The sequence below is a fragment of the Coloeus monedula genome, assembly GCF_965178545.1.
Source record: "Coloeus monedula genome assembly, chromosome: 2".
In the NCBI taxonomy this organism is placed as follows: domain Eukaryota; kingdom Metazoa; phylum Chordata; class Aves; order Passeriformes; family Corvidae; genus Coloeus; species Coloeus monedula.
Genome location: NC_138782.1, coordinates 43,803,800 through 43,819,211, shown reverse-complemented (window position 1 = coordinate 43,819,211; position 15,412 = coordinate 43,803,800). Strand labels below are relative to the sequence as shown.

The following is a 15,412-nucleotide window of genomic DNA, read 5'->3' as shown; positions in this document are numbered from 1 at the left end:
CCTTGGATAGAATCTCAAGATAATTTACATTTTACTTTTTCCAAAAGTAAAATGTAAGCCTGGTTAAGGCTCTGCTCTTATCACTAATTAAGAAATAACAGAAAAAAAAAGCTCTCTGTATTTTCAAGTCTGGTGGATTAGAGAAAAAGATCATCCAGTAACTAGATTTAGTAGATCTACATTTAATTTCCTGTATGGATTTGAGTGAAGTTCTCATTAACAGGAACAAAACAACACTATTTCTGAATTTCTAAAAATACAATGATTGTAAATTCATTTCATGTCAAGATGCATCTACACTTTGATAATAGATACAACTTGAAATTTTTTTTTTTTTTTTAACTGGAAGCAGGGAATGTGTTTTAGTGAAGACCTTGGATAGCTCTCAAAGTACTGTTTTATTTCAATTTTAATACATTACTTTATCACTTAACACACCCTTCAGGCAAACATTTTTTCCACATAAACCTTCTTGGAAGAATGGAAGATTTAGTTTGCTTTTCAGAAAACCACAAAGTATTTTACAAGACAAACCCTACTACCACTTACACCCCATTACCTCTAACAGGGCATTAAAATATCCCAGATAACAGGTCTGCAGAGCATGGTAACATAAATTCTGTGAAAGAAAGGGGGGGGAAAAAAGGCAAAATGAGAAAAAAAAAGAAAAAAAAGGCATAGGGATCCTGAACCCAAGCCCATCTTGGCAAAAGTATAGTTGTTCCCATCTATGGCATACCTATAAAGAGCTGACTATTCTGAAAAAAAGTCTCTAGCAGTCTGGGAGTGGAAAGCAAGCAGCTTCTTTCTGGTTTGTTTCCTTATGCTGAAAAAAATTACTTCTCACCTGCATGGTAGTATTGATAGAATGATTACTTTCTGCCTGGATCTGTGGCTTTTCTTCGTAATTTGGCCACTGACTCTGAGCTGGACCCATTCGATCCTGGGACTTTGATGCTGGGAATGTGAAATATTCTCTAGTATAGGTCTGTGTTGGGATGGGATAAGCTTCAGGTCGTGGTGGCAGAATCTGTTCCTGAAAAAGGGAGAAAGAAAGTAAGGTAGAATTCTCTAATCACACAGATCTGTATGGAAGATTGTTCTAAACGTGCATTTTTCAAATACTTTCTTTTGGCCCATAAGAGCATTACTCATCTGGGACAGGAGATAATGAGGCTGCCTAGAATCAAATGTAACTGTGGCTATGACTCATGTTTTTATGGTCTCAAAGCGAGTATGCAGTATTGTACAAACCTAAGAAATCACAAGGACAACTTCATGAACAAAATTTAATGAAATCATTGAAAACTGTCTCAACCTTTCATTAGCTGTAATAAGCAAAACCCCACCCAGTCACAAGTGCCAGCACTGTGGTCAGTTCAGTAAGACACTGGTTTGAGTCAAGCACACTGACACTAATTGATAGAAAAAGTTTAATAGCCAGCATTTTGCTTGCCACTTCTGACCTCTGTACAAAGATTTCCAGTAGAGACTGAGGTTATTTTGGTGGTAGTTCCAGATGCATAAGCATTCTTTCCCCCAGGGCTTGGAGGCTGATCTGTTGGAAAGTTAAAGGAAGCATTTACAAGACTGTTAATAAAAATTTACAAAAGTTAATAAAGACTTAATAAAGTAACAATATTCACAAAATAACTATTATTTTTTCCTTAAGTAGTTCTAGCAAGAGGCTTGCTCCGAATGTTACCACTACACGGGTATTTTAAAGATAATCCATTTTTAAAAACAATCACCCCCTTTTGAATACAACAGCCTCTAAAACTACTGGAGGAAACATCTATCCCCAAAAGAAGGACAATTTTTCTTACTTGCTACATTGGGACTGGAACGATGATCGGCTCTGTTCTTCATCAATCTGTCATCCCCTGGCAGCTTCTTTGGTTCACTGTACTCCGTCCATGGCAGCTGAGGACTCTCAGGTGATCCATTTTGAGTGGAGTTGTTATACAGCTCAAAACCTTCACTCTTTGGTCGGGGTTTACCTGAGCCACGGCGGTCAGAAACTGTAACAGTTGGATATGTAGTTTCTCCCTTTCACTTAACTACTGTCTAGCGTATTTTTTTTTTTCAAACCAGAGCTACCCTGAGCTTAGATTTAAAAATTAAGTTCTCAGTAAAGCAAATACTAGGTTTAAAAATCTTTACTTCTTCAAATATGTAATCCCAATCCTGTATCAAATATACAGATTTCCTTCAATCTGTATTCTTCAAAAGAACTTCTGACAAGGTACCACATTATTTGGAAAAGCCAAATGTGTTATACTGAAAGGTCTCTGGATGACTGAAGCATATGGCATCTGGGATGGTGTTGTGAACTGGGATAATAAGGATTTGTTCTTTTAACCCATTCTTTTCTATACTGTGGTACTACCCTGTATGTAAAAAATGTCTTCATTGACAAAATTATTTCCTATAAAATATTGTTTTATATTGGACTTTAATATGTCTTTTGGTTGTATCCTACTGAAGTAGGATGGTAAAATGTAACATGGGAGAAACATCCAAGAACTTCTTATGATCAGACACAGAAACTCAAGGAGATACATTTCAACGTGTCTAGTTAAAAAAAAAAAAAAAATTCCATGGCAAAATACATTCCAGGGCTTCTGTTTCCATTTATTTCTCTCCTACTAATTACACTGCACTCTGTGATTACATGGAAGACATATTCTGGGAGGAGAGAAGCTCTTATGAAAGGGACAAAAAAAATTCAAATAAGAATTGTGTTTAAACACATAATTAAGTTTTGAAAGGTACATGTGCAAAGGATTTAATTATTAGACTAGGGAATTTTCAAGTGGTATTTAAAACCAGACGAATTTCTGATCAGAAAAGAAATTTTTGTTTTTCTGTGCAATTGTATTTCTTTTCTGACTTAATATTATGGTAATACTTGGTAAAATACTGTAAATGATTTTATTTTCTGCATTCTTACAAATGCAGAAAGCAAACGCACAAAGCTGTTATTAACATCAATAATATTAGTATCTTTACCTCTTTGCATCATTGGGGATGGCTGATTAAGCAGGGTTGCCAGACCATGGTAAATTGCTCCTTGTTTTGCTACTTCTAGTGTTACTACAGAACCTGTCCTAGTCATAAGTTCTGCTGCCCTGCAATAAAAGGTGGAGCAAATAAAACAAAATTAAATTAGGCATTGTATTACTTGTTACCCTTATTATCAGTAATCTGTTGCTTAACAAAGCACCCTTTTTCTGACTAGTACTTAAAATCACATTGAAAAAAATACCAAGACTATGACAAGAACACAGGCTTATGTGTACAGACAATACCTACTGGCAAGTACTATTTATTCCCAGTTTCTGCTTTAGAGGTCAAAAGCCAAAATATTTAAAATTAGAGCTAAAAAAAAAAAAAATTGTTCAAAACCAAAACCCAAATGTATAATACAATCTCTTCTATATAGATAACCCGTTTTGTATGAAAAGAAGGGGAAAATAGTACAGACAGATGAATTTGTTACTAAGGTTATTCACAGGAAGTTATCAAAAGAGAAGACAAAGCCTAAAGTGTAAAAAAAGTTAGCTTCTCTCCTCTTCAGTACATTATTAAGCTAATATTTTCTTCCCATAAAAACAACCAAGGAAAGCATTCCGTACCTTTCCTGGGACAGGCCCACCAAACTTCGACCATCCACACTAAGCAACTGATCCCCTGCAGCCAGACGACCATCCTAAATACGCATTCAAGAGAAGCAAAATCATACACCAATGCTAACACGATCTCAATTAAAACAATCATTCACACAAAATAGTTGTCAGAGACTGAAAATAGTTCATGCCTCGAACATTGATATAAAGTTTTGCTCTTGATAAAGAAGCTACAACCGAAGAAGCCTCCCTGAAGAGTGGGACTTTGAACTGGAAGTCAAACTGTTGATTAGATAGAGGGAAATGCGTTTCACGCTGAGGGAAAGGTATGCATCCACAAAAGGCCAAAGCCACCAGCTGCAACTGTCCCCAGTTGAGTTTGGGGTGGAGGGAGAGCACAGCTCACAGAAGCCAGGTTTACACAGACTCCTCCCAACCGAGGGGGGAGGAGGAGGTTTTGGGCGCATGGTGCAGCCTCTGGTAAGAGGCAATAAACACCCATCCTCCAATTACACAAACTGGCCCAGCTGTGGAACCCCCAACCCCACAGGGCACATCCAAGGGGCTTTCATGTGAGAGGCTTGGCCCCACAGGGCTGCATGTGGTGCAACAGACCCAGAGTCTGCTGTGAGAGACTGACCCCACCCCAGGGGGCCATGGCCAGACATGCCCACCCAGCCTGAGCATGTACACCCATGGGACTCTGTGCCTTCCGGGGGGACCTTCACCACCAAGAGACCAGCTGGAGAGGATCAATGAACAGCGTTGGGATCCATGGAGTGGCGATATTTTCCTTATTCTGTCCCTGTCACTCTTTCTGCTCCCCCCAACATCTTCTACTTCTTTCTTCCTTTCTTTCTCTCTCTCTCTCATATTTACAATCAAAAAAACCCTTACTGCTGTCACTGGCATATGGTCTCGTTTGCACCTTAATTCGGGCAGAGGTATTTCTAAGAACATTAGAACTGGATCATAACAGTAGTAAACAAAGGATTTTAAAGCATTTCCAAAGGCTCTTTCTACCTTTGAAATCTGATGTTTAAGAACATTACTAACCACATCTGCAGCACCTCCTTTCACAACAGACTTGACATATATTCCAAGTTTGTCTTGACCAGCACCCTACAGAGAAAGAGGCATTAATTTAATTTGTATCTGATCTCTTACGCACTCCACAAACTTTAATCTGAATTTTACATGGCTAAGTAAACCTCTACTTTCTCATGACTTGTATATATTTTCAAACTGGAGAAAAACCAATTATACAGTGAAGAGTTACATTCAATTAAAGTCATATGAATAATTTAATATTAGGCCTATCAAAACTGCAAGCTTTGTTAGAAGCAAAGAATATTTGGTCTTAATGCAAGTTTGAATAAGAAAGAAAATACATTAACTAAAACTTATACTTTAGAATTGTGTTCTAGCCCCCTTCTAATAATAAATACTTATTTAAACTTTTACACGCATGTTGTTATTTATACCTCTCTGTATTATGTTTCAAGAGTGCACTGTGCCCCAGTAAAACAAGGTAAATTGCAGATTACAGGAAAAAGGAATAGAAATGTTTTTAACATTCATTAGGACTGTAAAGGAGCCAGTGTAAAGGAAAGAAGAATGTCTCAAGCTTTACATAAACAAGTAAAGCAGACATAAGTATTTTAGAATTGACAGAGTCAATATTTAAGTCTACTGCAAAACCATGCAATTTTGTTCATAAAACATCTCTCTCAAAAGTGTTCTGCTACATTTTGAAAGGACTGTTAACAGTGAACTTATTGCAAGGCAACTAAAGGATACCAAGATACAAGAATGAAAGCATCTATTCAAGCCATGCTGTTGTGTCATCCACATGCTCCAATGTACAAGACACCACATGAATCAGTCCAAATGTTAGTATCACAAACCTTTAAATCGTCTCTTATAATGTGAGACTATTACCTGTCATTTATCTACTACAGCAAATTGGTGGTGTTTTACTCTGCAAGTCACTTAGGAGAGTGCCAAGTATGTTTTCAACAGAGCACAGTCTTAATTGTAACACTGTTTTTCTAAAATAAGCCCCCAAGTTGCTTTGATATTGAACATACAGCTTCCTTCTTTCCCTCCCCCCTGCCTTTTCAACTCTTTTCTTTTTGCAGCAAAAGCATGCATTGCTCCCATTGTTATAATAAAGTAAAATAAGAATCAAGGTGAAGATTATTCAAAGCTAGTGTTACACAGACAGTTTTCTAAGCAAGTGAAAGACCTATTTTCATTAAATCTTAGGTTAATCCCAAATGTTTACACAAAAGCCACAGAAAAAGAATTCTTTTAAGCCTTATGATTCCAGATTACATTCTACGTGTCCAAATTTTTCATAATAATTGTTTAAGCCATACTTATGGATAAAAAGGAAAAAAATACAAAAAATAACTGAAATACTGATACTTTCTTTGTCTACAAAGAATATAAAGACAATTAAAAGAATTTAGTTGCTTTCTGGTTTTTTTTTTTAAAGAGCCCTAAAGAAACATTGCAGTAGCTGCAGAATAACTTTATACCAGAAAATCTGTCTAAAGTTATGAGAAACACAAGTCAGAAGACAGCTAGATAAATGTAATGGAAAATGAAATCATACTTCACAAATCTCTTTTTTTTTCCCTCAAGCAACCAAGATGTACATGAGGAAGGACGATCTAGCTGAACACCTAGACTTCCAACATGGACAATGCAAGATCTTTTAGCAGGAGTTCTTCAAGATTTCAAGGTGACATGCAGCGAGAAAGAACTTCTCCTTGTGTATTAATAACGGGTTCCATAATGGATCGAAAGTTGTTAGTTTTCACAAGGAATGGAAATTTGCAGAGGAGCCCTAAATGAATGTGCTGTTCACCATGCGCATAAGCATTCCAAAAAAAAGGCAAACAATAACGTAACTAAATGTACCAAATAGAAGATCCATCAAGTAAGTCAAAACCAAGAGTTGGAGAAGGATCACATGATGCTGAACACTGGAGCAATAACGGGGTGAAGATGTACTTCACTGGTCCAAATGTGAAATAATGCTCCAACCTTCTAATGTGCTGGTTTCCATCAGGGCACCATTGGCAGAACCAGTTACCACCTTCCCTTGTTAGGAACTTAAAATTAAATTATAGGGTTTATATGTCCCTTGCTCTGCCTCCAGCCACTAAGTATACCTGAAGGCAAGCTCCTTGAATTCCAAAGGGCGAAAGAATCAACAGCAACTCACCCACCCACCCTTGCAGTTATAACCTCATGCATCACATCAGTCATTGCAGGGACCAAACAGCAGCTTTTCTTGAGGGCCAGACTGACCAAGATTCCTCTGAAGCCACCTGCAATTGACAGCATTTTTATTCAGTCCTAACTTCAAAGGATGCTAGCAGGAATCTCCTCCCCTTAGGTACAGAAACAAAGATCTGTCTAATACAAAGATTACGTAAAAACAAGCAAAGCTTTGGAAGAGCACTGCCACTTAAAACAGCGCACACGTTAATCAAGCAACTTTGGTACTCATGTAGTGCATCAGACACTATATTCGTCCATATACATCACCCTTCTCATGCTTCATTTTGACTCTTAGTGCACACTAAATGAAGTTGAAACCTTTTGTATAAGCCCATAATATGTGGCTTATATTGGTTTGCAAATAATGATGAAATAAACATTTTCAATTGCACAAATACCCATAGAGTGGTTTCTAAACTGACTTGAACTCCTGAAGTTTAGTCACTGTTTTCAGAGCTATCTTATATCAGATCAGAAATCTGGAAGCCAGCAGAACAGAAAAGAACAAAGCAGAAACCACCACGGTCACTAAAAATCTAAAAGGGTCACATTTAGAAAACTGTTTAGAATTCTGATTACTCCCTTATAAAATGACAGCAACAGAACCAAGAGGTTCAGGAGAAACAAGAATCATCAGAAACATGGAATACCTTTCTTGACAGAACCAACTAAGCAGGCATGGGCTCTTCAGCTCAGCAATGATCAAGGAACTGAAGGCCAATGGGATTATGAGTTGCCCTGATAGAATTATTTATCATCTCTCTAATCAGCCAACACAAAACACTTTCTCACTTCTGCTATCACATCTAGAATATTTTAAATAGTAAAACATAAACAGAACCCAAATAAAATGCAACAAACCTCCACCCGGCAAAACATTTTCCATAGGATTTCATAATTAAATTGGGAAACAGCCAGGAACAAGACTGCTGAAAGATGCCAAAGTGTAAACAGAATCTGAGATTCTTGGCAGGGCTCTTAGAGGCTTTAGAGAAAAAAACCCAAACAAACAAACAACATAAACCCCCCAGAACAGATACAACACACTCTGAAATTAAAGAAAGCTAGAAACCAGGATGAACCATAGAACAGTTTGGGTTGGAAGGGGCCCCAAAGACCATCTAGCTCCAACCCCTTGCCACAGACAGGGACACACACCTTCCACTAGACTAGGTTGCTCAGAGCCCCATTCAGCTTGGCCTTGAACACTTCCAGGGTTGAGGCATCCACCACTATTCAGAGTAACCAGTTTCAATCCCTCACAGCAAAGAATTTCTTTTGACCATCTAATCTAAACTCACTCTTTTTCAGTTTAAAGGCATTCCCCCTTGTCTTGCCCTTCTAATGAGTACCCCTGCAGCCATCTGGCAGGCCCATTTTAGGTATTGGGAATGCCACAATTAGGTTACTCTGGGGCTTTCTCTTCTGGCTGAACAATCCCAATTGTCCCAGCCTTTCCTCAAAGGAGACAAAAATCTTACACTTGTTTTTGTTGTGTTCTTTGGCTAAGGGTACCACAGCTGGAAGATACCACATCATTCGGATTTTTGCTCTACCTGCGCCTATACTCTAACCCTAAGTAATTCTTCATTATGATTCAAAGGAGCTGACATTTTACTCCTCATTCCTTCTTTTCCCATGTTTTTATGATGCCTATACAGTTTGTCAATCTTTTAACTGTTCTTTTAAAGGAAGTTATGAGTAGATGTGTTAGCTCCAAGTTCTCGCACTTAAATACAACACTAATGAATTTTGAAAGCATAAAAATTATTTAAAAATAAATCTCTGTTCAGATTGCATTAAAAAAAAAAACAAACCAACATTATCAGCCACCACATCTACTCATGTATTATCAGGACCGATGAGCTTCTCCTCTAATCCACATGTCATTTAATATGTTTCTAACAACATGCATGTGCTTTCACATGCTTAGGAAGACTTCTCACTAAATATCCTTAAAATCAACTCCTCACCTTCCCTTCAACTTTTACCCTAAGCTTTACAGAAACTTGAATCCAAATTCCTAATTCCTGTTGAATCAGACTTGATTTTGCTTTAGTTCTACCTTCCAGAAGTCTGCATTAGAAAGAAATATACAATTATTAGAAACAGAAAAAGGTTCTTAATATGTAGCCACACATACTGAACTCCAAAGTGAACAGAATTCTCATACACACTAGATGAATTTTCCTGTAATTATTTACGGACATTACAGTAAAAACAGATTTCTTTGTGAACTACATATTAAACTGCTTTTCTTTCAAAGGAATGTGAATGTCAACATAATTAAAACTACTCCCCCACAAATAAAAAAAAGAGCAGTAATATGGTGTATCAGTAACAAAAATATGATAAACCTTCTTTTCACTTCATTTTCTCCAGTCCTTAATAACAGAAGCATATGTATCCATATGGCTTTCAGTCCAAACAGAAGAACACAACTGTAAAGGAGTCAGATGACTGTGGAAAGTAAGAATGCAGTAAGCATAAAGAGATGGCTTATTCTCTCTCCCCGAGATTAACATACTGAAACCTACAGCACATTTTCTCAAATATGCATAACCAAATACAAAATCCCCAAAACCTTTTTAAGAGTTTTTCAAAAATAATGTAAGATACTCTAAATTTTAAAAAGCCTCATCCACTGTACCATATTCTCTAGTGCTACCAATCTACCCATTTTCTTTCACACTTGATGCAACTTTTTCCCACAATCCTTGCAGAAAGTAAAATATACCCTTTTGAGGAAAAATTTGGGAAATACTTCCCTTAAGTACTAATTTAAGGAAAAAACCCACTAGACTATTACTGCTGCTTCAGTTTACCTGGGTGACAACATTTCTGAACCAAACTGAGTATAACACTACTCTGAAGACCTTTAAATGATACTAGTTTTTTTTACAATGCATAGCCAAAACAGAACCTGAGGGGGGAGAAAGTTCTACATGGAAGATACTAGCTGAACAGAATTCAACAAACAGTGAATTGGGGACTGAGGAACGGAACATGGTATTTAAAAACGCTGATCCCTGAAGTACATCAGACCTAAGCCTCAATATGAGACACACATCCATTCTGTGCTTTTATAATCTAATTAAATAATCAGTACACAAAAACTTTTATGCACAAATAAAGCACATAAAGCAGAGAGAACTAATTTGGAGGCCAGCAGCAAAGCACAATTTACACATTTCAGGATTTTTAAAATACTATCTAATAAATCAATTACAATGACACTAGTAGTGCACTCATACAGAGTGTAAGGAAGAAACCCACCTGTCTGCTCCCATGTTGTCTCACACTTCGAGCTGTGCAGGCACTATTGTGGTGTGGCAGGTCCCATGACAGACCTGGCTGGAGATTCAGCTGATCCCTGTCTCAGTTCCCCTCCTCCCAAATACAAGCTTTGTTTTCAACTAAATCAGCTTCCTTAAATTGTTTACAGCACAGCATGACTGTTTGTAACAGTGCAGGAAAGGGGGTTGCTAGGAGGGGCCTGGATCACTTAAGGGGGGTTGACTCCACTGTTTGGTGAATAATGTTATTTTCAACCCAACAACTTAAAACTGTTTGAAATTCCTAAATTCTACTATAGCTCACCTATTGACTTCAAGCAGCTAGTAACAAAACAACTGCAAAACTGTATTCTAGTGGGAGCTGAGCCCCAAAACAATTGCAAAACAAACGCAAAACAAACACTCACATACATTCAGGTTCCCACACAGAAAAGTAAACTACACAGTGGAAAAATGTCTTCATTTTAAGCTTTTGAATGCCTGCATGGCAAACACACTGAAAAGACACTTCCCAACTGTGCCAAGTCCTACCCATTCCCCTTCTAAATGTAAAAAAAATTTCAAACTTTAGCAAGGGATGGAGATAAATGACATATGTAGAACTGATGAAAATGCATCCTGCTACAAAACACAACGCACTTTTATTCATGTAATTGGACAATGGGATAAAAATGTCATGTTCTCCTCCCTTTTTTTCCAGAAAGCTTTATTAGGTCTCTGAGTCAAAACATGAAAATATTGAAAATAATCTTTTCCATGCTTGGGCCTATTCATCTGTAAGATGCACAAAGCCAACATAGGGGGAAACTGAGGAGAACTGTTAGATCCAGCAGCCACACATTTGCGTGAGATGCAATACCTGCAATAAAGATTTTCTTACAATCTCACACTTATCTAAGAAGTAATTAAATGTTTTAAAACAGCACAAGTTGAAAGATGTTAATATACTGCACTTGCAAGTTTGTCATGCACTGGGAGTTTAGTGAAGAGTATGAGAATAACTAATCCTAAATTTGCTGTGATTTACAGGTCAGAATTTTACGATAAAGGACAACTTTCACATTTAACAGGAATTTTAATAACTGGAATTTTAATAGATTTTCTAATCCTACTTGGGATGTAAAAATAAACACAGGACACTTCTGCATACAGAAGTCTGTTTAGAATGGTAACTTGGGTCTTTATTCTAAATCTAAATGAAGAAAAGAACGTATGGGAAAATGTTTAAGTGACTAAATTACCTTGTAAAAATAAACAAGGAGCCCTCCCTCACTGAGAGCTAGAATAAAAGGAGCTACAAGTCAAGACAATAAATGAAAAACTGAGGTATGAAACACTATCAATAAATCCAGAGATTAAAACTCACCAGAAGTTCTACTTCCCTTAGATCTACCTTTATTTCCTATGTGTGGCCCCGTACAGGGTTTAACAATATTTAAAGTGGGACTGAAGGAAGATTGGGAAGCTTTTAGAAAGGAGGAGTAGCTTTATTTTTTTCAAGGCAGGCTCATTTGAAATAGTTCTCACAGAACAAAAACATGTTTAGAAAAATCTTACAAGATGGAGTCTAAAATTACAACCTAAGGCTATAAATAAAAAAACCCAAAGGAAAATAAAAAACAAGGAAATAAAACACGGAGAGAGTTTATTAGGCATTTGGATGATGATGATTGTTGAGTTTCACATCAGTGCTGCTCACAGGCCATGAGTTGCAGAGTCTATGCAAATCTAACTTCACCTAAAAATACGATCAAAGACTGGAGCAGAGAACAGTTAACCAGCCAGAACTTCAGCAAGAGCTTTCACATTTTTTTTAAAAAAGCCCACTAACTATTTATCTTGGAGATTAATGAATTCAGACAGACTGGAGCCAACAAAAAACCCATTAAAATCCAACAATTAAAGCCAACATTAAAATCTCACCTGAGAGAGAACATTTCTTTTTAACATACATAAATAACATTGGTCTATACTGACAAATGTGCTCTTATACACAGACACACACATACTCTTCTCAACTAATTCAGGAAAAGTGCTTGCTAAGTACTCATATTTGGAAAATTAAGAAGTAACAAACACTCTGTAAATTTTCACTTATATTGTCTTCTAAATAGCAGTAGGACAACTGGAAAACCTGAGCTAGATCCCAGGACATATCATCTTTCATAAAGGAATTCAGTAAATAATTTATTGAATAAACAAACAAATTGACTGAATTACTTTCCTGTAGGTCCTGAAAGATTGGAAGAGTTCTGAGAACCCATGCAACTATGGCAATCCATAGAAGTTAAAGAGCAAATTTTGGCACCTCTGGTCAGCACAACTTCAGCGTCTAGAATGCTGATACGTTACATTTAAGATGGCACTGACACAGTGCAGGGGAGCAACAACTAACCACTACAGTACCTCACTAAAAGAGAACCTGAAAGGTGAAGAAAATAAACAACCTCCCCCCAATATTATGTTTGTTTATAGGATTTTCATTCTTCAAGTCACAAAGACTTCAATCTCAAAAAAAAGAAAAAAATCTATAAATTCACTGGGACCAAGAGGATGGAAGGAAAACAAAGTTGATACAACAGAGCCAAGTCAATTTAAAGCATTAAAATAAAAAGCTCAGATGAGACAATGCTACACAAAGATTTCATACCTGTTTGTCCAAAAAGGTATTTGCCCCTTTTAAGCCTCATACAATTTTCTGCTTTACCACAAAAATTATATAAAGAAGCCAAAGGACCAAGATGGATAATGTAACCTAACCTCAGCTTTTGACATAGCCTAAAAAGAAACAAGTCCTTTTCCATCACATCCACTTATAATATATCAGCACACAGTAGCCCATAATTGTTTGCACAATTAGCATTATTTTGCAAACCCCTCATTGCTCTAAAAGGATTGTGCCCAAAATATTGCATTTGCTTAAAAATATCACTATGAGAACTGTAGAAATAAAAGAGGCAGCATTAAAAAACACCCAACCAAAACAAACCATCACAGCTTCTTCTACAGAGTATTCAGACCAATGAAGAAAAGAACAAGACCAACTACAGTGATCTAAAAACTGAAATTACTACTCCTACATCAGGAAGATGTAAAATTGAGGATGTACAAAAGTACCACAGTAACGAATTAATAAACATGACAGATATAATGAGAGCAGTTAAGGAGAACAGACTTTTATTGCTAGCGTTGCTATGGCACAAGATGAGTTTTATAAAACTTCCTTGTCAGTAACAGACACAGGAAACTCTGGCTCAAATTCATTCCTTCAGCCATAAAATCAGAACACACCATAGAGTGCAACTGTATAGAAAAGTCACAGTTGGAGTAACAGCAATATCATACAGACTTTTTAATGGCAGCATCACAACTAACCATGAGCTGGTGAGTCACCACAAAAGCATTAAAAGCAGGCAGACTCCTCCTTCCCATTTGGTATTTGCCAGGACAAGCAGCCATAATGGCATGGTGAAAACAACAGCCAGATCCTTCCAGTGGGAGTCAACAGGCAGCTTCATTCCCAGGTGAGCCACCCATGCTGTGACATGCTCATGAGGACCTGCCACCTGCAGAATGATAGCCTGTAGGTGCTGAGACACCACACAGCCCCACCAGTCTAAAGAATGAGTGTGAGTGAAGGTCCATCTCTTGACCAGGTGCTAACCTCTTAACAGCTGAACTACTCCCATCCCCACACATCATGCCCACCTAACGTAGGGGGATCACAAACCACTGTACTTTCTGGGAGGTTAGCAATATTCTTGCAGTTTTAGTAGACCTGTAAAATGACCTAGTTATTTCTATACCTATGATGAGACCTAGAACTACAAAAACTATTATAAAAACACTTTTACAGTTGTTAGAAATAACAGTAAAATTGTATTAAGTAATTAAGGAAAAGCTATGCATCTGCAGAGCAGATCTGCAGTACAGCACCTAACCAAACCGGTGCTACTCCACACAATTAACAGCAAGGTCTTGTCATTACTTGTTCTGAAGCCTCGTTTGCCCACACCTGTTGAGTTTCATATGCTTTGTTTATCACTCTGATAAAACTGGAGCAACAAATAGCTTCTAAAGACTGGTAAAATCACACCTGATTAAAAAAAATACCCTTCAATAACAATTTATTTGGAAAATGCTAGATGTATTTAAAGCCTACTTTCATTTCCATAATATGCCAGAAAGTCTTCCTAATGATCTTTCAATATAGAAATGTACATTTCTGTCTTAAGTACATACATGCTTCACATAAATAGTAAATGAAAAAGTAGTCCTGAACTGAAAGTATCTTCACTCTCCAATCATACTTGGAATCCACAGAAGTGTCATGCAGTCACCAACCTTTTCAAAGAAATACTCCAATTTAAGTGGCTTTAGATACCAAGACTGTATGTCAAAACACTCCAGTAGTTCGCATAACCACAGATCTTTTTAAATAAGTAATTTTCAAGATTTTCTTGGATTTTTCATAATTATGCAAACATGAACTAAGACTTTATTTTAATAATGTAGGTTCACACATGCGTGTGCACACATAAGCAAACATACAGTACTAAAGGTATCTCAGATGTCTCATAATGCTTTACAGGTGACACTTTTCCCACATCACTTAAGCTTTTGTGGTATTTTATAAAAATGAAACAGTTTAATACAGGATGAATCAACTGCAACTAGAATGTCTTTAAAGAAAATTGCATAGAAACGTAGCTTATCAAGCCTGATACCAGGCCATCAGGCCTGTAATCTTTTATCTGCCTACACCCAGAGTAGATTTGACTGATTTTTATCAAGGTTAATTCTCTGATTCCATATTCTTAGGCTTACACAGAAGATCTCTGCAAGTTGCAATAAACATCCTTAAAAGCGAGTTTATGGAACAGAATCAAGTCTCACTCTGCCCTGGCAAGTAATTGGTCTACAAGCAATTAAATAACCCAAGCTTGTAAGCATTTTAAAAAAATAACAGTTTACTAAACTATGCAGCCAATTTACAACTTTATTCTCTAGGAGGCAAAAGTGAAGGTTTTTGACCACCCAAACACTCACATTCCATAAAGCTGCATGCATTCTTTAGGTTGTATCTGGATGAGTATATATTTTATCTCCTCCTCCAAACATACTAAGCCTAAGACTCACTGAACTCCTTGCTGTGGGCCCAGAGGCAGGAGAAAGGCCAACTTTGTAGTATTG

The 15,412-nt window shown here is 37.1% G+C and overlaps 1 protein-coding gene across 16 annotated transcripts in view; it reads right to left on the bottom strand.

Annotated features, from left to right (window-relative positions):
- The window catches only part of AFDN (afadin, adherens junction formation factor), a 119,409-nt gene that overhangs the window by 19,026 nt on the left and 84,971 nt on the right, over window positions 1–15,412 (bottom strand). For 15 of the 16 annotated variants that reach the window (XR_014227366.1, XM_082303153.1, XM_082303143.1 and 12 more), the window contains 6 exons: window positions 4,686–4,751; window positions 3,639–3,712; window positions 3,013–3,131; window positions 1,827–2,021; window positions 1,467–1,558; window positions 848–1,036 (listed from right to left, as the gene is read on the bottom strand). Coding sequence is in view for 15 of the 16 variants with exons in the window: in XM_082303153.1 (XP_082159279.1) it covers window positions 848–1,036; window positions 1,467–1,558; window positions 1,827–2,021; window positions 3,013–3,131; window positions 3,639–3,712; window positions 4,686–4,751 (735 nt within the window). In the remaining variant the exon portion in view is untranslated. The remainder of the gene's footprint in view (window positions 1–847; window positions 1,037–1,466; window positions 1,559–1,826; window positions 2,022–3,012; window positions 3,132–3,638; window positions 3,713–4,685; window positions 4,752–15,412) is intronic. The other variant, XM_082303148.1, reaches the window with a different exon arrangement.